A 23355-nucleotide genomic window follows, 5' to 3' on the forward strand; every position below is an offset into this window, starting at 1 on the left:
ATCTGTTTCCTCAAGTACATGAAAAATTCATCAGCATTAGGTAAATACACTGTAAACATGCATCAAATTTATTTACAGTTTACCTGAAACAAAGTACAAACATTTACTATACTGCAGTCCTTAGATGTGGTGCACATTAGTTTTCTTTTTAAGGCTTTTTCTCATGCCAGTAGCACACTTCCCATACTAAGGTTTTAGTGCTAACTGCAGAGTATCTGTGGAGAAGCATGGTTATCATTGTATGACATGACATTTTAGGAATACATTTTCTTAACATAACATATCGAATGGGGGAGCCATAGTCCTAGCACACTTTCTGATAACATTGTTTGAGATTAGTCAGGTACACAAGACAGCAATAGATTTCTGGAAACATTAATCACTTTTAAAACAGGTAGAAGGAAATGGGAGAGGTTTGTAACATTTACTATGAAATACACACTAGTAATCTCACTCTTTGCCCAAAAGGTTTTTAATACCTAATATCTCAATTATTGGTCAAATTATTTTAAAATATTATGAAAATCTTTATTTAACTGGTAATAAAATCATGGATTTTACACACTATACAATGGTAGTGTAAAAATCACTGAACAAATTTGTATTCAAGCTGTACAAGATATCCAGTAAGTCACTGTTTTTTTATGCACTACTTTTTCCAAAGTAGTCTTTGTAAGATACAGTAAATATCTTATCACTGGCCAGACCCCTTTTTTTGGGTCTTTTTAATTCAGTTTGGTACAGTGTTTTATTGCTTCATGTCATGTGTTTCAGTGTTTCATGTCACGTGAACATAAAAGGTTTGCTATTATGTTAAGCTTGACTATAAAGTGATTCTTGTCTTTGTCAACACTTTTTTTCTTTTAAACCAAAACCACTTTAGGTTTCTGAACTGAATAAAACGCAGTATGTTACAATTAACAAAATGTCAGGTTAGAAGGACTGTGGCATGTATTCTGTGAGTAGCTCACATTCGTGGTCTGTGGCTTGGGGGGGGCGCACTGGCCAGAGTGCGTACAACATCTGCCATATGCACCAAAGGCTCAGTTTCTTCCCCAGAGTGACACACGGCTCCCCATGCATGCGCGGACCATAAACTAGGGAATGACTTGCACATGAGCCCCTGTTCTCAAGCTTTCTCAGCTACTGCAGAGATAACCTCTCTGTTACAAAGTGGACTACAAACAGAAAAATCAACTGTTCTACACATCTAACAGGATGCTACACATTTAACAGGATGTTCAGGCACCAGAAAGGTAAAATGTTCAACTGCCTCCAAGTATGAACTAATGAACTAGAAAAGAAAAATCAGAAGGTCAGAAAGACCTTTGGCTGAAACTCAAACCAAACGGAGTAGGAACATGGCAAAAAAGAAAAAGACTTCTGTCTTTGAAAAACCATGGGACCTAGAGGATACTAACATTGGGTTGCACAATCATGCAAAGTGCCGTCCATAAGGTTAGGAAGATTAAAAGCTTCTACATTTCTGCACTGTAATAAATTTGTAAGGCCCAAATGCCACAACAAGAGCAGGAGAGCAGAAATAAAAATAGCGGAACTTGCTCCCAAGTATCCTTGGGCTTCTTCTGCTAAGGAAGGAAACTGCTGTAGCACCTCAAATAACAGCATCAAAACAGATCAAAAAAATATGTATTGAAGCTCAGCCAGGTAAAGAACAGCTTGGTAGAATGATTTGCAGATCAGTGACACAGCAAGAATTCTGTAAATGTGAATGAAAAGAAAACCAATACAAGAAACTAGGTTCAGAAGACCTCAGTTTATCATTACAAGTTGTTAATCCAAATGCATATAAAATCAAACGATCTAATTTGGGCTTAGTAGGAAGGTCTTGATGAGCAAAATTCAAAACACCTAGGATAGGGCAAAACGTGGGGCAACACTGTTTTAACTAAAGAAAAGGTTGTTGGCTTAGCCAAAATTATAGCAAGATCCACTAGAGCAGTGGACCACAGTTAGGATTTTCCCCCAGTGAAAGCTACCTCAAAATCTGAGTAGGCAGCAGATTAAAATTTGATTGCTTTTACAATCCATACAGGATGGTATCAAGTACAAGGTGAACTGTAAAGGTCTTAATGTTTTCAAGAACTTTAAAAAGACACCAGACTCACAATAGTACGTTGATCCACTAAATAAAAAACACATCAATGAGGGCTAGAAAAGTCCCTTTAAATTACAGTAAGAAAAGGTTGAAGATTCACATAACTCCGCAGAGAAGATGAAGCAGCGGGTAGATGTTTTCTGTATACTCGACAGCATGAGCACAGATCATGTGCTACTATAGTCCCTTCGTGCCCCCCATCTTCTGTAGCTTCAATAGTAGAAATTAAAAAAAGTGACATTAAACATACAGACATAACCACAGCCCGATCAGCCTACTGTCTAAAATAGGTCTTCACAGACAGGGCCGACACAGCAGCAATGTAAAAAATTTGAATCTTGAAAGATCGCTGCAACTAACTTGGACAGCGGAGATTGAAGTACCTACTGTATATGCGGGAACCCAGTACCAGAAATCACTTCAAACGTTGCTTCACTTTCCAAAATTATATTACTTGGCATAGCGCTTTAACTATCTTTCAAGGTAGACAAATGTGAGAAATATGTGGGAGAAAAAAAAAGGCAATTTGTTTAGACTTACTGTTTCTCACATAGCAGCTTGCAAGTGAGGATTTTCGGAGCAATTCCATCCCCAGCTCTTGTAACTTACTGCAGCCTTCTCCATTGCTTGTTGCCAGCGAGTCCAATTCTCCAACTGTGCTCAGCTGGCCTTCACTTGCGCTGCTACTCCTGACATCACATAACTGACTCTTTACAGCAGATAGTTTGCTGCGGACCTCAAGAACCTGAGACTTGTACCTCTTGAGCATTTTCAGATCAGGAGAGACTCGCCAAGAAGTATGCTGAACGCGATTTTCCCTGTCCTTGCGGGAACAAGAAGCTAGAGGGAAAGCAAATGTACTTCAGTATAGAAACCATCAGTTTTTAAGGATTTTTCAAATGTAGTTTACATACTATTGAAAAAGTTTTACAACCAAGTTAACTTATTTTATGGTAATTATGTTATAAGAAATATTATCCAAAACATAATACACCTACCAATGTGGTCTACAGCAGCGGTCGGCAACTGGTGGTCCACGGCTCTAGCCAGTGCCCCACCGCTAGCAGGGTCAGGAGAAGGACCCTGCTGGTGGGGCGCACCAGCCAGAGCTGTGGACCATGTCCCCTGTACAAACCCCAGGCTCAGGAAAGTGGGCAGGTTGTCTCGGGAAACAACCCGCCCACTCTACTATCGCAGGCTCAGATCTGTGATGGGAGAGTGGGCAGGCTTATGGCATCATGGGGAGTTTTCTCCCCCTTTGAGTGACACCTGGCTCCCAGTGCATGCGCGGTCCGGAGCAGATAATTTTAGTGGTCCGCAAGACTGAAAAGGTTCGCAACCACTGGTCTACAGAATCTTTGCAAGCTCTAAGTAACATGGCTAGCAAATCTGTCAAAACATTATGGTATCATCAGGCTGGAATTGTCCCCAATGCCCAGACAAAAGTGGTCAAGGTTCAACCTTTTACAGAATAAAACACATGAAACACCCAACTCTCCTCCCAAAAAATAAAAAATCCAAATTCTGCTACACTAAAATGATGGGTTAAAGCAAATTGTCAGCCAAAAATGAATAGTATACTGAATCCATAAATTGTGTTTTGCCCTCAACCCGATAGCTAGCATCATCATTCAACCTCTGTCCCTTGAGCCCGGGACATCCTGGGTGACCCAGCAAACCTGGAATAGATTTCTTCATCCTCATCTATTATTTGCTAGCAAATGTTTTGAATCCTGGAGCAGATCGATTCCAGGTTTGTTGGATCACCCAAGCTTCACTGATGAAAGTATGCAAAGTCTGAAAAAAGTCTGCACTTCAGCTGCATCTCAATTCCATTGAGAACATTTTGAAAACGGTCAGTGTACAAATATTTATGGACCTAACCAAGTTAAAGCATGATTAAAAGGAAAAAAAAATGCAAAACCTGTAGGTGTAACAACAAAACCTGTTAATCTGCCAGAAATCCATCCAGCAGATCTCTGCAGCATAAATGCTTCTGCTGTCATTAGTCCAAAATAACAACTGGGAAGCACGATTATGCTCAGTACCCAAGACAGGTCACAACAGGTATCTTTGTTTTTTTTCAGACGGGATTGCTTACAATAATATATTTAACAAATCAAACAGGAAAGAGTTGACAGAACAACATTCCTCTTTCCTTTTAGCATTTGTCAAATACTAAAGGGTCTGACAGTTTATTTTTTTAACAAACATATACATGTTATATTTATTAATTAACATAGGACAGCCTGGCAATCCACTAGATTCCATCTACAAATGATTTATTACCTTGTGTAATGACTTTCTTACAGGACACCTGTTTGATTAACCCAATTACAGGGAAGAAAGGGTTGTGTGAGGGGACGAACATCAGGAAAGACAGCCAATGGCAGATGTGGATAAAACCATGCATTTGGTGGCTTAAGAAGAAAAGGGTGGCACATGTTAGATCTGTTACTCCTGGGAGGCACAGTAACAAATGGAGTCACCAACCTGATGTAAACAACCAGGAAAATATTATGAATGTCAGGATTTCCATATGATCTGGTACCAGCCTGGTTGAATCCTAATTGACAATGTAGACCAACACCTATCAGAGACAGTACAGTTAAAGAAATAGGAGCATAGCTATCTCTTATTGACAAGACAGCAAATCTCCTGTTCTACATCTCAAAGCTGATCTACTGGATTAAGATCTGGATGCCATTTGAGCTTTGTGACATAGTGCCATAAGCTGCTGGAAGTAGCCATTAGAAGATGGGTACTCTGCAGTCATAAAGGAATGGACACGGTCAGGAACAATACTAAGGTAAGCTATGACAAATAAATGATACTCTATTGGTACTAAAGGCCCAACGTGTGCACTACGTATTCTGTTTATTATTATTATTAATAATAAAAAAAAAAAGGTATTTACTAGACAAGTACCTGACGCTTGAAAAAGTGATGCAGGTGGTCTAGGTTGCAAGCTCCAAAGATTCTCCACACTGCTTCTGTCTTTTAGGTCAAGTAAATGAATAAGAATTAGAGGGTCTAGATCCAATAAACTACTGCTGCTTGAAGCACTAATGTTTCCAGATCGTCTCGAGTTTCTGCTGCTACCATATGTATGGCTGCTTGCTGAAAAGAGAACAGAGATATGTTTAAGTGAAATGACCAAATACTATGTGCATAGAGTGGGCAAAACAAACAGTACCTAGTTTTGGCATACTTCAAAAAATCCAAATCCAAAATGCTAGTTTTGGGGACTGAACAATAAAAACAAACATTTTGAAATGTGGGTTTGTGTTGGGTTGAATGACACAGGCCATCCCTTATCTATAAAGGCTGACGGTATCATGTCAAAAATGACTTATAGAGAGGGACACCACTTTTTTTTAGTTTGTAAGCCCTTGGTGCAGTTTTTAAACAAAAAGTTAGCCCACAGCAGGGCTTTAATAACTAAAAAGTTAAACATTCGCAATAAAATGCTGCCTCAGTCAAACTGAAAAGTCACAGCCGGACTGAATATGTAATGTCAAAGGGCCACTCTTATAATCTCCTATGATCCCTTCGAAAGACAAAAGACTGCACGATGCATTAAAAAGCCCTGTACTGGTCTATGGAGAGGGGAAGGGGAGAACGACAGAGCAGCACCCTGCTGTGCTCTCTCTCCTTCACTTTCATTATGAACATTCCTCTTTTGTCGTCCCTGGATGCGCCAGGATCTTGTCCAATATCAGCCCGGAGGCAATCATCAGAAAATAATCATTTGATGAGTGTACGTAGCCCAAGTCAGGTCTAAGACCTCTTACCAGGGTTGTTTTTGTTTATGTAACAGCACACTGACCATTGTGTCATGGTTGTGGGGGGGGGGGTTGTTTTTCTTAGATATAATTCTTAACTAAAGTGTTTCAATATATGCAAGCTATTCAGCTATAAGATGAATAGAACCAGAGTTTAAAGATTATGCAGATTTGAAACAGAAACAAAACAAAAAAAATAGTGAAATATTTTAGAGTTTACCTGTAAACTCAAAGCTGGGAACTGATTAATGCTTTTTGTTTAGCTAACAATACTCAGAAAAGGTGCAGACATGTCCTGAGGTCCTATTTATAGTCAGCTAACTATACAATGAGGAAAAACACAAAGATCTGTAGGCACTAGCGTGCAAAAGTAGCAACTCTGTGTGGATCCAATTGATCAGTACTGTACTCTCAGGTGATGAAAAGGCACATGCTGGTGCTTTTAAAAAGCTGAAATTGGAACAAATCTGTAGTGTGCGTTGGCAGAGGGACTCCTCTTGTTAAGACTTTTGATAATGTTGCCCGTTTTTTTCAAATCGTACCTGAGGCTCCAACTGCGCCAGCTGCATCTTCCATCAATTCGCCTTCTTCTAAATCCATGTTACTGCCATACTCCACATCATTTTCCCCAGACCTAATTGTGGACACAAAGTAGCAAACAATAACATTTAAAACTTGCTCTAAAGTGAAACAGTTTCTCTAAAAGTAAGTCTGTGATCAGCATATGGATATGCAAGTATTTGCATATATTTAAAGTGGAACTAAATTTCTAATTTAAAAATTTGTGGCTAAAGGCAGAAGCTTGTTTCATTTTAACATGGACTGCATCCAGTCGGTAACAGTTCCTTAAAGGAACCAAGTTATAAGGAAGTCTCAGATAGTGGGAGATATATTAGAAAATAAAATACACATAAACAGCAAAATAACTAAAACTGATACCAAAGGCATACAACAAAACAGACAAAAATTGAAAATACAAAATCGCCAATAATCCTTTTGTTTCATTTGAAGACACATTTATAAATAAAAACAAACATTCTTCGCTGCTAAAGACTGTACTTTTCTTAAAATGCACAAAACACACCCAAAAAAAAATGATTAACATGAGTTTTGCTGTTTTAATGGTATTCTCAAGCAAGTATAGACAGGAAGTACAATTTTGTAAGTGTCAAACGCAAGAGCCTCTGATCTTTAAATATTCATTCCTTATCATTGAATGCATCGAGAGAGTTCAGGAATAGCCATTTCATGCTTTTAAGCTAAAATTTATGTTAAAACTTATGTCAAAAGAATTGGCACAAATGCAGTTAAAGTAAATCAACCCCAGTACCTACACCCACTGTCCCGCTTATTCTTAGACTGGATTGTCTAGTATCAAAATTTGTCATTTGGTCCATCACACATTTATACTCTATATAGCCTGGATTCTATACTTACATGGTTTCTTCATCTATATCATTTTCTTCTGTATTGCTGGTGGCTGTGGAGCTGGCAGAAGAACAACTGCCCTCCAAATGGTTCACTTCATCATCTCCAGCCAAGTCGGTATCTAAGTCTCCATCAGAGAGATCCTGCTGCTAAGAAAAGACATGCAGTGAAAACAATGACAACAGCAAAATCACACAAAAATTAAACAAAGGTAAACTTGGCAACAAAGAATTCTGTAAGAAACAAAATAAGTGAAGGATAGTATTGCCCTTTGGGTTATACGTCTGCTTACAGCAGAAGTGAACAATGATGAAATAAGTAAGTGGTAGGTTAGCCCAGTATATTCCATCCTACTACCAGCATGTCTCTGTTTTGTGTAATAAACACAGAGGGGTAAAACTAATTTACCTTAAATAGATTCAAGAAATAGATAGAATGTTTTTAACCATAACATTTAATATTTCCTTTGTAACCCATTAGGTAAAACTGGACACTGATTAAAAACTCAAAAATACCCTGGATCTGGCAAAAGAGGCCTCAAGGGAACCTTGATCAAGAAATCCTAAGAGGAAGAACCTGCCCAAACAGTTCAAGAAAAAAAGGTTACTGGGATGGTGGGTATAATTGATTACAGGACAAGCCTGTCAAAGATTTAGTTGGTATTCAAAATATTTTTCCATCATGGTTTAGATGTCTGGCTCAGAGTCCAAATATACAGATTAACTGTCCAAAACAAACACAATCCAAGTTGGAGACAACTATTTCATATTATATATTTTACAAAAAAACAAAAGGGCTAGATAACAGAAAGAAGAGACAAGCAAGTAAAACTGAACAAAAAGGTGCTCACATTAAACACATCATGAAGAATTTTGTCCTCATCCTCTTCAGGATCCATAGAGTTAGGTAAAGCAGGAATATTCTCAATGTTCACATCTGTGTTTATGATCCTGGTTTCTGGGCTTTCATCATTCTGGGGGCTGAGATGAATGTCTGGAGGAGATATACCCCTGGATTTCTGGTTTCTTGACAGTTCTATTGCAAGTCTCTACAACCCAACAATAGATGACCACACAGTCACGGTACACCAATTTTAAAGTAAATTCAAAGAACAAATGCAAAGAAATAACAGCTTGGTCGGAAGCACAATTATTAAAGAAGCACAACATATAAATACTAAGTCTATACTGAGTCTCTCGGTCCACATCTAAAACAATTTAGTTCAGAACTACTGAATTTAAACTTTTTGTAGAAGGAAAAAAAGAAAGCCTGATACAGAGCGCACATTCAAAATAATATGGAGGGTTTCATACTTTATAAAAGGGATGAGTGATTAACAATGGAGATGTATTTCAATTGTAACCCCAAGTTTTAAACAAGTTAAATGTTTTTAAAAAGGTAAACACACTGCAATGTGTATGCTTTGTACTGCAGTGCACTGCATTGGAAAAATGTACTGCAACTGTAGGCCATGTGATGCTTTAGGAAAGGGTTTCCTAAAATGACAGGCAGTATGTTTACCATACATTTTAGCAAGCTTACAACGTATTAAATCTCAGATGTTATATTGCATATATTTGCAAGCTTAGCTTTAACACTTGTCAAACGGTTCATGCAATATACTGAAAAACACATTAAAACTTGTGGAAGAGTCTGTGATTCAATGGGATATACCATAATATTTTTGGCCCTGACAACTCACATGATCCTAACCTATGGCTTGCTGTTGCAGTTTAAGGAGGCACGGTAATTTCTTGCCACCACATACTGTATAAAAAAAGGGTTCTAGAACCAAAGAGGAGGTCATCTGTACAACAGCTCAGGCTTGGCCCAAATTGGGTGTTACAACAGTCCCAAGAACACTAGCATACAACAGAATGGCTGAAAAAGAAGAGATTTATTATTTTTTAATGGCCCTGTCACAGTCCTGAACTCAACTGTTATCAAAATGCATTGAAGGCTGTGCATAAACAAAAGCTCACAAACTTCAATGAACTGAAGCATTGCTAAAAAGAAGAGTCAAAATTCTGTGTGAAGTCACACAAGAAACTATTTCAAAGTATTGCTGTTAAAGATGGTTTTCTAATCTATTGATTCATAAATTATTAGAATATATATATATATATATATATATATATATATATATATATATATATATATATATATATATATACACAAAAAAAACTATTCATAATTTTATATTGCCAAGTTTGTCTGCATCATATCTAATACAAGTTAACAGAAAACAACTGTAATAAAAAGTTTAACTTAACATGGAAATGCTGGAAAAATAAACATTTGTCATTTTGCACAGTAATCCTATTATTCCTATTTTTTATATTGGTATATAATCATCGCAGACCTAGCCAATGGCAGAGAGATATCTGTAACCTTGACCACAACCTTTTCTCAAGCTGCCTTACGTCCCTCACCACTACTCTCTCCAAAATCACCTCCCCAGATGAAGCTGCCACCCAGTTCAACCACTCCCTTTCCTTGGCTCTGGATAAAGTTGCCCCTGTCACCTTCCTCTACCCCCACCCAGCCAACCCCCGACCCTGACACAACAATCACATCATCGTCACAAACACTTGCAAAGAAGAGTTTGTGCAGCTCAGCGCCACTCTTTCCTTGGCTCTGTATAAAGTTGCCCCTGCCACCTTCCGCTACCCCCACCCTGCCAACTGTTGACCCTGGCACAACAGTCACACCAAACACTTACAAAAGACTGTTCGTGCAGCTAAGCGCCAGAAGAGGAAATCTGGCCTCACCGCTGACTTCATGGACTACAAAGCCAAGCTACAAAGCTTTAACACAGAGTTCACTGTCACCAAGCAAAATTTCTCCGCTGTCATTACCTTACAAGCTTCCAACCCTACTTTAGAGATAAAATTGACAGAATCGGACATGTCTCTGCTCACTGGGCCACTCCAACCATATTCATCCCTTCACTCTGTCTTCATCACTGGCCTCCCTCAGCCCTTACTGTGGATGAAGTATCCTCTCATCATACTCCATCTACTACCTGTCCTCTTGACCCAATACCCTCCGATCCACTCCGTGCCCACTCCTCCACCCTGGCCCCCTGCCTAACCCAACTATTCAACCTTTCCCGCTCTACTGGTATTTACCCCTCCGCGTTCAAACATGCCATTATTCTCCCTATCCTGAAAAAAACCCTCACTAGACCCCCTCCTTACCTTCTATCTACCGTCCCATATGTTTCCAAAATCGTTGAGCGCCTTGTCTTCAAAAGACTCACCGATTACCTGAGCAGCAACTCTCTCCTTGACCCTCTCTAGTTTGGCTTCTGAGCTGCCCATTCCACCGAAAGAGCCATTACTAAAGTGGCCAACGACCTCCACAGAGTTAAGTATTAAAGAAACTTTTTCTTCCTCTTTCTCCTTGATCTTTCCTCTGCGTTTGACGCTGTCGATCACCCCCTTCTAATCCAAATTTTGAACTTCATTGGTATCAGTGACACTGCTCTCTTTTGGTTTGCTTTCTATCTGTCTGACCCCTCTTTTCAAGTTTCTTTCAATGGTACTCTCTCCTCTCCAACTCTCCACCCTGTTGCTGTTCCCCATGGGATAGTCCTTGGACCGGTTTTCTTTTTTCTCTATACACTTCCTCACTCAATAGTTTCATCTCCTCCTTTGGCTTACAGTACCATCTGTATGCTGATGACACTCAAATCTATTTGTTCATCCCTGACTTGTCTACCTCAGTCCTGGATAAGGTTCCATGCTGCCTGTCAGCCATTTCATCCTGGATGTCAGACAGATTTCTGAAACTCAACATCTCCCCCTGACATAATACTAATGGTCAACAAAACAGTCATTCGTCCCTCCCCTCAGGCACGTTGTCTCCCCTCTCATTTACCCCCCATATTCAGAACATTTCCAGGTCCTGTCACTTTCACCTGCACAACATCTCCAAAATTCGCCCCTACCTGTCCTGTGAGACCACCAAACTCCTTGTACACTCTCTTATCTCTCGTCTGGACTACTGCAACATCCTCCTCGCCGTTATTCCAGTAACCCGACTCTCTCCTCTACAATCTATTATGAATGCTGCAGCCACACTCATCCATCCTCCCCACAGCTCTTCTTCTGCTGCCTCTCTTTGTAGTTCCCTTCATTGGCTTCCATTTCACCTGAGAATCAAATTCAAGCTCCTGTGCTTTGCCACCAAAATCTCTACACAGCTCTTGTCCAACCTACCTTTCTGACCTGGTGGAAAAATACTCCTCTAGCCACTCTCTTCGCTCCTCCAATGACCTAAAACTGACTTCCTCACTCATAACCTCATCACACGCAGGGCTCCAAGACTTTTCTAGAGCTTTCCCTACTCTGGAATGGTCTTCCTCGTCCAATTCGGCTTGCTCCTACCTTCTGCTCATTTAAAAATTTCCGTCTCTTAAAACCCTCACTACTTTCCTTCAGTCCACATCTCTCCTCCTTTTGTGTGAGACTTTATCCTCCTCATCCATAATGTAGTTTGTATGATAATGCCCTGCACAAGATTCGAACTCGGGATCCCAGTGCTGCAAAGAGCCATTGAGCCAACCGTGTGTTGCTTGTAAATACCTAAGCTATCAGTTTTGTAAAAACCAGAAAAATGTAAACAGGCAAGGTAATAAATTGAAAATAATCAACATGAAACGATAACAAGGAACATTGTTCAAAGCCAAAGACTAACACTTACTTCCTTCAAGTTGTTTATTTGCTGAACATAGCTGGTTTGTGCTGCCTCTAACTGAGAGATGTACCAGTGCTGGTCTCGACTCTTTTGGAAGAAGGTAGGGGAACGAACCTGAAATCTTCACAGCAAAAAAAATGTACAGTAAATTTAACATTCAAAGCATGCAAGACCATTAAATGGTACCTTAAATCACAAATGTTCAGTCTAGTGCTAAGGTCATTTGATTTTGATGAAACACAATTACTATTATTACTCTACTGAGTTTTGTGAGTGAAAGTCAAGCTGACCCAAACAAAACCAACTGACAAGACAAAAGTGGAGAATAATCATTGTACAGAAAAGGACAATCAAAACACTCTTTAGGCATGAACACTAAGAAACACATCATTGCACAATACAGTAATTCAAAAGAACATTTTACCACGAAGAAATACACATTTTGCTCTTGATCTTTTTTTTTTTTTAACATGTAAGATGAGATATAACTCTTCTTCATCCTTTAGAACATTCAAAAGCAGTCCAAATGAGGGGTGAGCAACACAACAAATTGGTAAAAATTAAAGAACATGTAAATAGAACAGCAGGAGGCAGCCTTGCAACTCTGTAAAACAATTCTGTGATGCTGAAAAGCACTCAGATATAGCGCATATAGTACACCTTGATAGAAAATTTCTGTTTCATGAACTGGGGACAGAGGAATGGAGTAACAATGTACTGGTAAAACTCAGAAACTACTCCAGGCAAGAAAGAGGTTCTGGAACTTAACACTGCCTTTTCCCTACCCCTTGTAAAAAGAGTCTTAAAGAAGGAGAGACAATAGTCTCAAACAGAAAAGGAAAGGCAGAAAGCTGTTTTTTTTTTTTTTTTTTTTTTTTTTTTTTTACACTGGTCCACACACACACACACAACATAGCATTTGTCCTATTACGAAAACTGTAAAAGAAAAAGATGGAGATGTATTGTGCATGCATAATTACCTTGTTAGCCTATGTAAACTAACGCCAATTCTCTAATGCAAAAGCAGAGCGCTAGGCTACTCCTGAACTGGATAGTTAGAACCCGAGAGCAGAGTTTCTAATGTTTTTCTTGTGGAAAGGTTTTATCTGAGCTTTGATATGCAAAAAGAAACAACTGTAGAGTTTGCCTTGGTCATTAAAGAGTTACAAGAGCTTGCAGAAGAGCTCAGTCTCAGCTGAGTTAAGCAAAAGATTTCTTCTGCAAGTCATGCAAACCCCCCCCCCCTCCAATCAAGCCTCTGTCCTGCACAGAGCGCGCAGGGAAGCCCTGTTTGTATCTTGGTGTCCTACGTTTATCGACTGGGACTATGTATAACTTGGGAACTACCTACAATATGAAAAGCCCACCAGTGGGTTCGGCGCCCATTCTGCAGTTCTTGCTTTCCTGAGGGAGGCATTGTGAATTATATTTACCTTTTCCTTATGCTTTAGGCTGGCAATGTGACAGATTGGGACATTTTTCTCTTTGGATCTACTCCTAGTGCTAGACACTTTTTAAAGCTGCAGAAAACAGTGCTGACGTGATGAGGTGACTGTAGCGCTCTTAATGATTGCACTAAAAGTGCTGGCTGCAGTGGTGATGCTCCTTCTGGGTATGATTCTATGATGCAGTGCACGCACTGGATGCCATTTAATACTGTGTGTCTTCCCAATTGTTTGCCTCTTGAAAACTTGGTGTGACAGACACAACAGTACGTCAAGAGTGTAAACCCCTATTCTACAATTGACAAAACACTATTCTACAACTGAAAAACATACATTGAGGTGCTTTTACCTTCCAAAAAATGTTTATATTTTGGATAAATCATCAACATAGCGTAAATCTATGCTTTTTGTCCAAACTTTTACCTTAAAATTACAGTATCATTTGCACGATTAAGGTAGCCTTCATTCGCAAGTAGATCAAGTCGAAAGAAACGATTATATCCCCAACATTCTCCCACTTCAAAATCTGATGCAAACTCCCTGATGATATTTTTAGCAGGATCATTGGAAGACTGGTGAACCATCTCTACACGATATTCATACCTGGAAGGAAATAATTGTATTATGAAAAGAGGCAACATAACTCTGGGTTTTCTGTGGCCATGAGGGCATTTTAATGACAAGTATAGTATGCAGAACGATTTTTTTGCTCTCAGCCCTAGGTGTAAGTTAGCTTTAGATCCACAGAAAAGTGAGAAAGGATGTGAGAATGTCAAACGGTCTTAAACTTCTGAAGTGCAGGACTGAGCTGCGCCACTGACATCTCAGCCCTGCACTGGGAGACTGCGGCTCTCCCTGTATAATGAGCAGATCTCTGCCATCACTTTGATAGTGGTTTGATGCGCCCTGTAATCATGATCACACAGACTAATCAATATGCTAACTCCAGTCATTGTGACAAGTTTTTAGGATAACACATGAAAATTTTAATAAATTACCAGAATGCAAAGACAAAAAGTTAGAATTCATTAGAATGAATAGACATACTTTGAGGTCTCTGGGAGCCCAGCAGAAAGTTCCAGGAAGACAGACAAATAGTATCCTCTTACTACTCCATTTCCATCCTGAAATAGAAACAGCACATACATGTAAACCTTTAGGAAGACTAATCAGAAACAACACATACTGAAATAGTTCCTAAAAAAGGTAGACTGTATTTTGACAACCATACATTAGAACAGCATAATATAGCATAAATAAATGTTCCAAATAAATACTGTTATTGCTTTACAATGGAGAGAGACAATTTACAACAGGGAACTCTTGCCTAGCTTGGAGTAAGTTATTAAACCCACTGATGTACATTAAAACTGGAATATTCTTCTTATAATGTCCTAGTAAAACAAGTCTTTTCTTCTACCCAGAGTTCTCCTTTAAAAGGGTATGTAAATTAAATACTGCTTATGAATGCACTTGAAGATTATGTTTAATAATAAAATATTTCTTTAACCTGAACTAGCTGTCTAATTCTGTTCAAATTTCCATGCAAAAAGCGGTACAATTTAGGAAATTTATTTTTCATTGTAGGCTATAATTCTTTGGCATAACTCACCGATATTTAATACATTTACCAAATTTATTAATAAACTTTAAATAACAAAAATCTGTAAAAAAAAATATTTAAACGTAATATAACATGTAATATAACTGTCGGGAATACCGCTTTTTGCCTGGAAAATCCACCACGAGTCACACTTCGGCTTACCGCTAGGGGGGTTAACCAAATCATATTTAAAGTTGACAACTCACCGGATAAACCTTTAATCTCCAACAGAGACCAGATACCTGCAATGGTGGACTATACACTGGGTCAGCGCGCTGGCGTAAAGTGCTAAGGAGACAATGAAAATTACCCATGAGCAACAAATGTGAGAGTTAGGTGCAGATGTTGAATGCTCACATTGTCTAGGAGGCCATAGAAACCAACACAAAAAATACAGGTACTCATGGCCTTATCTTCAATGGAAGCCATTTTGCAAGCAGAGCAAATAAAACATATCTGCTGGCATTTAAACATGGAACATATACAGAACAGTAATTAAGAAAAGGGGCTTAGATGATCTTTCCATGCTGACAGTCCTATATATGGGGAGCTCCTAAAAAGCAGCATTTAATTGATACGATTTCTGGAGAAGCATTGGTTTTGTGAAATCAGCGAGTCAGAGTCAAGCTTTATGTTTTACAGCACAATTTATTGCAATTTAAAAGAAAAAAAAAAAAAAACATGGTGGTATAGATGCCATTTAAGAATAAATCTCATCATCTGGCTTCAGATCTGCACTGATCTATGATCTATAATGTTATATTAATCAATTTATCAGACTGATTTGCAGATTTATTAAGCGTAAAATATTTTAGAGAATCTGTATGCTTTTGGGTCCAAACCACCTTGTTTTACTCGTTACTTGTTAAAAGGTGAAAGGGATAAACAGAAAGAATATTCTCTACAATTCAAAATGCTGGGAAACACATTAATTTAAAGAATGTTAAAAATTAACTGAAACAAAGTAGATGAATTATAAATAAAAATGAGAATTGTCCAGTAATACAGTAAAGAATATCTTAATAAATTTGACACTACACTACATTATACAACATGTTTCACACTACGCAAGAAAGTTGCCCCACATCTTATTTTTGACCGTAAATACAGCGACAGACACTTCTGCATCTATAGTGATAAGAGAATATTATGTTCTGACAGACATTCATTTTTGGGCAATATTTAAACTTGAACATTTCTATTTTAATTTCTCACTAGTGTTTATACATAATTTAATAATGTTGATGGTTCTATTGTCAAAGGAAAAAATTGCCTAAATTATGGGGAAAGGTAATGTTTTTCCCTCATGCATAAAAATTTCTGTGTTGCTGTACACAGACGTAGGTAAAACAACAGGACAACAGAACACTTTATTGGTAGAAATTTTAAATTGGACTTGTTTGGCAAATTGTCTTGAAGACTATGGCTGCTGTCTATGTGGAAAAAAAAATGTTTGTTTTAAATAGTAAGTGTAAAATAGTGGGACCTCTAACCACGCTCCTCTAAGCTCTACTAAAGAAAGATACATAGATAAATAGAGCATAGTTTTCCTGCGTTTCCATCTTTTTAAGGTAAGCTGTAGGAAGAAATTTCATGTGTATAGGGCCATCTAAACATTTTGCATTAAAAATAATATTGTGGCCATACTCATATTGTACTTAAACAATCCAAAGAGCACCAGCACTCAATAACAGACACCTAAAGACAGTCACCCATAGCTTGGCAAGAACAGCTTTGAAATTCAAAAGCAGGTTTGATTCACTTGACTCAAAAACATTATGTCTTGGAAACATTACATTTGAAAAAGTGCCTTCGCCCTCTAACCTGGACAATACCAGTAAATACAGATTTAAATGTGCATGCTGATTTCAAGTGAGTTAAAAGAACAATTGTAAAATGCAGATGTTTAATGTGTTTTTTCTTCTGGTCATTAAGAGCTGTGATCACTGACTTAAATGGAGGAAGGAAAGGCATATACGCAACATGCTTTGTCAATTATGAATTAAATAATGCAATCCAAAGTTCTAGCTATTCCACCAAACATGTGACTAAAGTAAGCCATATGAAGGTGGCAAAAAGCTCACCTGGATGGATCCCCAGTGCTTTCTATTTGTCAGCCTTAGCAAGTGGGCATTTTCTACACTGTAAGTAAACCTATGCAAAATCTGCTTGTTTTAACTAGTTTAGCTCTCCAGGGACTGGATAAATGCACCACAGCATAGAAATAATGGCTCTTGAGAATGAATTCATCGCACCCAACAGTATTTGCAGCAGATTACATTTACACACCTTGTCTGCAGCTACTTTGAAAATACAGTCAGCAATACATAAACAGAACAATAATTGTACTAGTTAAGGTCAAGCAGAACTCCCAACTTGTTAATTAGTCAACCATTATAGTAGAATACCTCCTCAACATGTTCCTCTATTCTATCACCTTTGAAGTACTGTTGCATGAATGCAATGATAGTTTTAAAGATTAAGTAGTTCCCTTGTCAAAATTATGCTTCCAGCTGTGCAACATTTTGCATTACTCAGCCACTTCCTGTCCCATGTACTGTTGATTTTGTGCCCCCCTGTTAAATGCACATTTGCCTGTAGCGCCAGCAACAATTATTGTAGCAATACTAGTGATGTGCATTAATGCAGATGTCAGATTTTTTGCTTTAGGACCCAGGCTAGTAACACAAAGACACTGCACAAAGAGTGATTGCACCATTGCTACCCGCCCACCACTTAAAAAAAAAAATTTTGTGAACCAATCATGCAACATATTTGTGAAAATGTATATTATATACATATACCACACATACCACAAACATTAGATAGAGGTAAGAAGTGTTGATAAAACAGAAAACATTACCTGAAGTTCTCCAAAACAAATGTAGTGGAATCATAAGCAGGAACCAGTTCACTGCAGACAAAACAGGTAAACACATTAGCTGGGGGCATTACGCCAAGACTAGTTTTGAAATTAAATTTCAAGATCACCCAGAGTAGTTTTTAGTGATATTACACATTGCACATATAGGTTTCTAAAACAATCACTTTTATTAACATAATTTTGTTTTACCAATACACACATATACAAACAACAATCCATAAAATAAATAAAAAGTTTATAAAACACTAGTCACACAGATGTATCTGGCAGAACCAGGATGTATATTATTCATAGCCCTCGTTTTTTACATCATTGTTACGTTTTTTTAGATTCCAAGTTGCATACCGCCACTATTCCGTAACTGTCAGCAGGTAAAATGTGACTCTTCTTCAGACTTAGCATTCATTAATGGCATTATCTCAGTATTAGTGTTATATTTGGCATCTCCTAAAGGCAAAGCATGTCAGCAAGAGGAATCCTCAGAATGAGCAATTGGTCAGATAACATAACCTAACATGAGAGCAGATAGTAGCATCAAACCAATCTAGCTGTGCCATCAAAGTAAGCAATCGGAGCAGGGATAGCAGAGGCTCTAGTTGAAAAAAATCAAAGCTCAAACAACACTGTGAAACAGAAATTCCAAGTAGATCTGATCTCCTAAAAGGGTAGTGCTGCGTTTCAGATTTACAGGCAGTCAGGCATCAAGTGGGAGAATACTTTTGTAGTGCAACTCAACCTCTCATTGCCCCTAAAGCAGAACTGTACTAAAAATAAAACAACACTACTTACCTATAATTCTGTGGAGCCCCACTAAAATTTTGGCAATAGGTTCAGGGGAAAAAAAAAAAAACAAACAAAAACAAACAGGGTCCAGATAAACACAGTTCAGACAAAATTGAAAATTTTGTTTCCTTGCGAATGAGTCTTAGATGGCATGCTCTCAACTTACATACAGCAAACCTCTGGAAGACTTATCAAAAGGCAATTTCAGTAGTCAGGACACCTTTGTGCACATTTTTTTACCTTACCTTCTCCATTTCAACTTCTGGAACACAAAAAGTGGAAGGGCATGCCTGGGTTTAGGAGGGAGGTTTATTAAAAAAAAAAAAATAGTTGAAGAAAAGCTGTACTAATCTTAGTTACTGTTTATACCACAGTAAAAACCAAGTTTTTTTGTATATATTCCCAGTCAAAGTACTGCATACACACAGTATATAGAGTGAGCAATTAACCCAATGATGTACATTAAAAACTGAAATATTCTTCTTTTAACGTCCTAGTGAAACAAGTATTTTATTCTACCCAGAATTAAATACATGTCTCACTATACACAGTATATAGACCCCAGTCACAGATCAGTGTACAATGTATAACTCTCCCTTCTTCCTAGTCATCTGTCTGCCCTCTAGCAAAAACTCATATATAAAAAATGTAGGGGTAAAAAATCTGAGAAATTCTACCTAACCTCCATTACACTTTTCTGAATTCAACACTTCAAAGAAGAGTATCAGCTGCCTGTGTCCCCAACTGAGAACCCTGTTTTCTATCTGTGGCCCCCTATATTACTACAGGACACGGGGGAATAGAAAGGAACCACAGCTTGAGACAAAGAAAACATGTAACCAACACTCTAGGCAGTCTCAAATGCGAAATGCGTCCTTTAGGTGTTGCAATGTTTGCAAAGGTAGAAGAGATGGAACACCTGAAAGGTGAAAGTAATATTACGTCTATTGGAGGAATCTAATTATTACAATTTTTTTCTTCTTAAACTTGATGGTCTTTTAAAGGTTTAAATATTGGAGCAAGTATAAATCCTTAGGGAGCTATTGCCATGCAAATTAAAAAAAAACTTAACAATGACTTTGCACTAAAATGTAGTTACTAACTTTTACTAAAGTAAAAGTACAGTCCTTAAAATATATTGACAAGAAAATTCCCTCCATCTAGTGCAGTTGCTTTTCCCTATAAATATTGAAACCAAGATATTTGTTGACAAATATAGTGTACACTTTTAACACAAATTTTACAATTAAAAGCAGTAAGCAAAAGGTACCTGGTAAAATCTGGTGGAACTGGTGTGGTGACAAAGGAAGCCATGGGTTTCCTATGAACTTGCTGAAACATCATCAGAATCTCTGGACTTTTTGAGATGAGCTCACTCTTACTACAGGAACGAAGCTGAAAAATATTAAACAATGAAATATGAAACTATAAAAAGCACTTCAAAATTATTCCTTGCATATTAGATTAAAAAGTATATTCTAAAAAGGAAATTTGCAGTTTTCAATTGTAATTTTTAGGAAGTGCCCCACATTGCTTTTGTGAGCCAGGGATTTTTTTTTTTGGCAAATGAGATGTGCATGTCACTTAGCTAGTTTTAAAGTTTAGGTCCACTTTAAACAAAATAAAACAGTTTTGTACCTGATGTTCCACTTCTTGTAAAAGTGATTCCAGAAGCTCAGTTTCCTGGGTCAGGGAGGTCTTCTGGCCTGAAAATGGAAGCAAATCTATCACAAACATACATTATACAGATTGTGTTTTGTTTGCTTTAAACCTCTGAAAGTCAGACTCTCCCCTTTACACATTACTAAATAGTAAATGCTAGACAATCTTAATTCCAAAATGTATATATTCAATTCAAACACAAAGAAAGACACCTATTAAAAACAGTTAAAGGTGCCCTGCTGGGCATCTTGTATTGGCAAAAGTCACCCTAGTAGGGAATCATGATGTTCCCAGGGTTTAGACCTGGATATATTTTAAGTTACCCAACTAGTGATTTATTAGTAAACATATAACAGATAACATTCTTTAGTGTAAAATTTAAAAAAAACAATATACCAGGAAATATGGCTATAAACAGGAGGAATAATTATGTTTTGAATTAAGGGGGGTTTACAAAGTACATGTATTCAGAGAACAGAGACAATAGCAGTGAAAAATATAGAAATGCATTAGAAATTTATGCAAAAGAAAAGTACATAATTAATCAAAATAAACACAACATAAACTGACCCTTCCCCCTGGGTTTTAAATTCCAAGGAAGTAACATGAAGAGAGTTGATGTCCACCACACTGCTAATGACCGCTTGAGACAATCTATACCCACAAGCCCTCCACTGGCAAGAGGAAGTGAGGCAGTGTCCAATAAACACCGGGTTCAGGTAGTTAGCAAAGTCATGTCATCAGCTCTGTAAATCTTGCTGAAAACAGGAGGAATAAGGTGAAGGGCAAGGGCAGAGGAACTGTACTGCCCTTGACCTTTGTAATTCTTCTGTCAGGAACAGTAAAAGTAGCTTTTACAGAGATAAAGCAAAGAAGAGCATATTGCAGGAAAGTGGGCTGAATATAATCCTGATAACATTTAACATATACCAGCATCTGTAATTGTACTGAATGAAAACCAGAAACCTCAAGCTGCAAGACTACGATTTTAACTCTGTTATCATGCCCTTAATGGCCTACACAGAAAGATACAATGCTTTAACTGAATTTGCAATGTCCGCATGTCTGTTTACAGTTTTCTTTTAAGAACTACAATTAAATCTTTAAGTACCCATAAGTGTTATAAGCTTGTTCTTGAGCTGTGTATCCAGTCTGGCAATCATCATCTCTACAGCATTGCGAATCTCTCTAACACGTTCATCCTTAGCACCTCGTACAGCCTCAACATTCCGCTCCTACAAAACATTTTAAGCATAGGATTTTTGGTTATTTAGAATAACATGAAAACAAAATGTTAAAAGGCCTATGCAGTTGTACAAAAAAAATAAAATTTGGTACATACATTGTTTTTCAAAACTGAAAAAAATGTAAATATAAATATATATCTACACACATATTGTAATATTGATAAATAATAGTAATAATTTTTAATTTTTGTATCAAGGCATAAGCAAAAACCAGTGTATTTAAAAAATTAAAAAAAAAAAAAAAAAATGTTTTAACCTCCCTGGTGGTATTCCCAGAGTGTGGCTCGGGGTGAATTTTCCATAACAAAAGCAGTAACACGGAGCCACATTCGGGGTGGAATTGCCAGGGAGATTAAAAGTCCTCCAGCGGTGCCCGCAGCTTCTTTCACCTGGCTATGCTGGTCGGGCATCTGTGTAACCCGGTGATGCCCGGCCAGCATCTGCTCGCAAATGTGTGGCTGGAGGGCAGGACTGTTTGGCTGGTAGGCAGGAAATTTAAAATATTAAGTTTTTTTAAATGTACCTCTTTTACATTTTAAAATACTTAGAATTCAAACCGCCAGGGAGGTTAACAGTTTGTCACTTACATTTTTTTGATAACTCAAAAGGAGTGTGATGTTTAATTTATTTTTTGAAAATGTTAGGAAATAAAAATGAAATTTAAAAGTCCACTCACTGCACATGATACATGTTTAGTCATCTAAAGTAAAATTTGTTTGCCACATAATGAAGTCTTACCACTTCCTGCACAAGACTAATGAGTTCCATTAGCCGCCGGCGAAGTTTGGCCACCTCTTCATTTACTTTTGTCACATGCTGCTCATAAATTTCAGCAAGCGGTTTGAAAGTATGCCCTCCATGCTGAAAAAACAAATCATGATTGAACTTGAAGGATGACAATATATGATCCATAAATTTTGCAATATGCACGTATCATGAAACAAACAGTTGCACCACACAATAAAACATAATAAGCGACCAAACATTGACATAGGATTTCTGTGTATTTACCTACTATTCTTAAAGAAAAATTTAGCCACTTATTTTTAGATAAAGGAGGTTGCCAACACTGTACTTGGGGTCTTGAGTCTTAAAACTGTCTGAACCAGTTTTTCCGACCACCCTCTCTAAATTTAATTTAGATCATTTATGTTGCTATCCGGTCATGTGCCATCTATGCTCTGTGGAAATGTCAGAAAAATTTCATGGTAATCTGTAGGGGTACTAGCAATTTGCCATCCAACATACAAAGTAAAAGTCAGTTGAAAAAAAGGAAAGTGGCACTGTCATATGTAGGTGTACTCACCATTCCACCCCAGAGGGCACACTGATGACAGATACAAATTTTACAAGTCCAGCAAAATACACTGAGCTTTTCATGATGGTTCTCACATCTGAAACAAAATTAAAGGAAAAAAAAAATTATATTCTTGCAATTCTATTTTGTGTGTTCTGCAAACATTTATCATAAACACATAAATAAGTTAAAGGTTAGCTTGAGTCTTAATTGTAATCTTTTTTTTTACAAAACAGGTGTATTCTCAAAAAGCTCTATTTTATACCATGAAAAGTATGGGTCTTGCAAAATGTAATTTTTTAACAATAGTGTTAATGAAACAAAAGTATATAACTTTTAAATAAATGTATAGTTTCCAAAGATAAGGAGGATGGAAGGGGCAGATATATATCTAGGGACTG

At 37.7% G+C, this 23355-nt stretch overlaps 1 protein-coding gene across 3 annotated transcripts in view; it reads right to left on the minus strand.

The window, feature by feature from the left end:
* Positions 1-23355, minus strand: part of TRIM37 (tripartite motif containing 37) — a 55249-nt gene that overhangs the window by 18454 nt on the left and 13440 nt on the right. For 2 of the 3 annotated variants that reach the window (XM_072416554.1, XM_072416538.1), the window contains exons 5-19: positions 22964-23051; positions 22396-22518; positions 21522-21645; positions 20387-20454; positions 20019-20143; positions 17945-17995; positions 15288-15369; positions 14526-14602; positions 13902-14081; positions 12040-12154; positions 8183-8380; positions 7342-7481; positions 6447-6538; positions 5048-5239; positions 2660-2959 (exon numbers count right to left, since the gene is read on the minus strand). In XM_072416554.1, the coding sequence (XP_072272655.1) occupies positions 2660-2959; positions 5048-5239; positions 6447-6538; positions 7342-7481; positions 8183-8380; positions 12040-12154; positions 13902-14081; positions 14526-14602; positions 15288-15369; positions 17945-17995; positions 20019-20143; positions 20387-20454; positions 21522-21645; positions 22396-22518; positions 22964-23051 (1955 nt within the window). The remainder of the gene's footprint in view (positions 1-2659; positions 2960-5047; positions 5240-6446; positions 6539-7341; positions 7482-8182; positions 8381-12039; positions 12155-13901; positions 14082-14525; positions 14603-15287; positions 15370-17944; positions 17996-20018; positions 20144-20386; positions 20455-21521; positions 21646-22395; positions 22519-22963; positions 23052-23355) is intronic. The other variant, XM_072416546.1, reaches the window with a different exon arrangement.

This window comes from Pyxicephalus adspersus, chromosome 1 (genome assembly GCF_032062135.1).
Source record: "Pyxicephalus adspersus chromosome 1, UCB_Pads_2.0, whole genome shotgun sequence".
NCBI classification, from domain to species: Eukaryota; Metazoa; Chordata; class Amphibia; order Anura; family Pyxicephalidae; genus Pyxicephalus; species Pyxicephalus adspersus.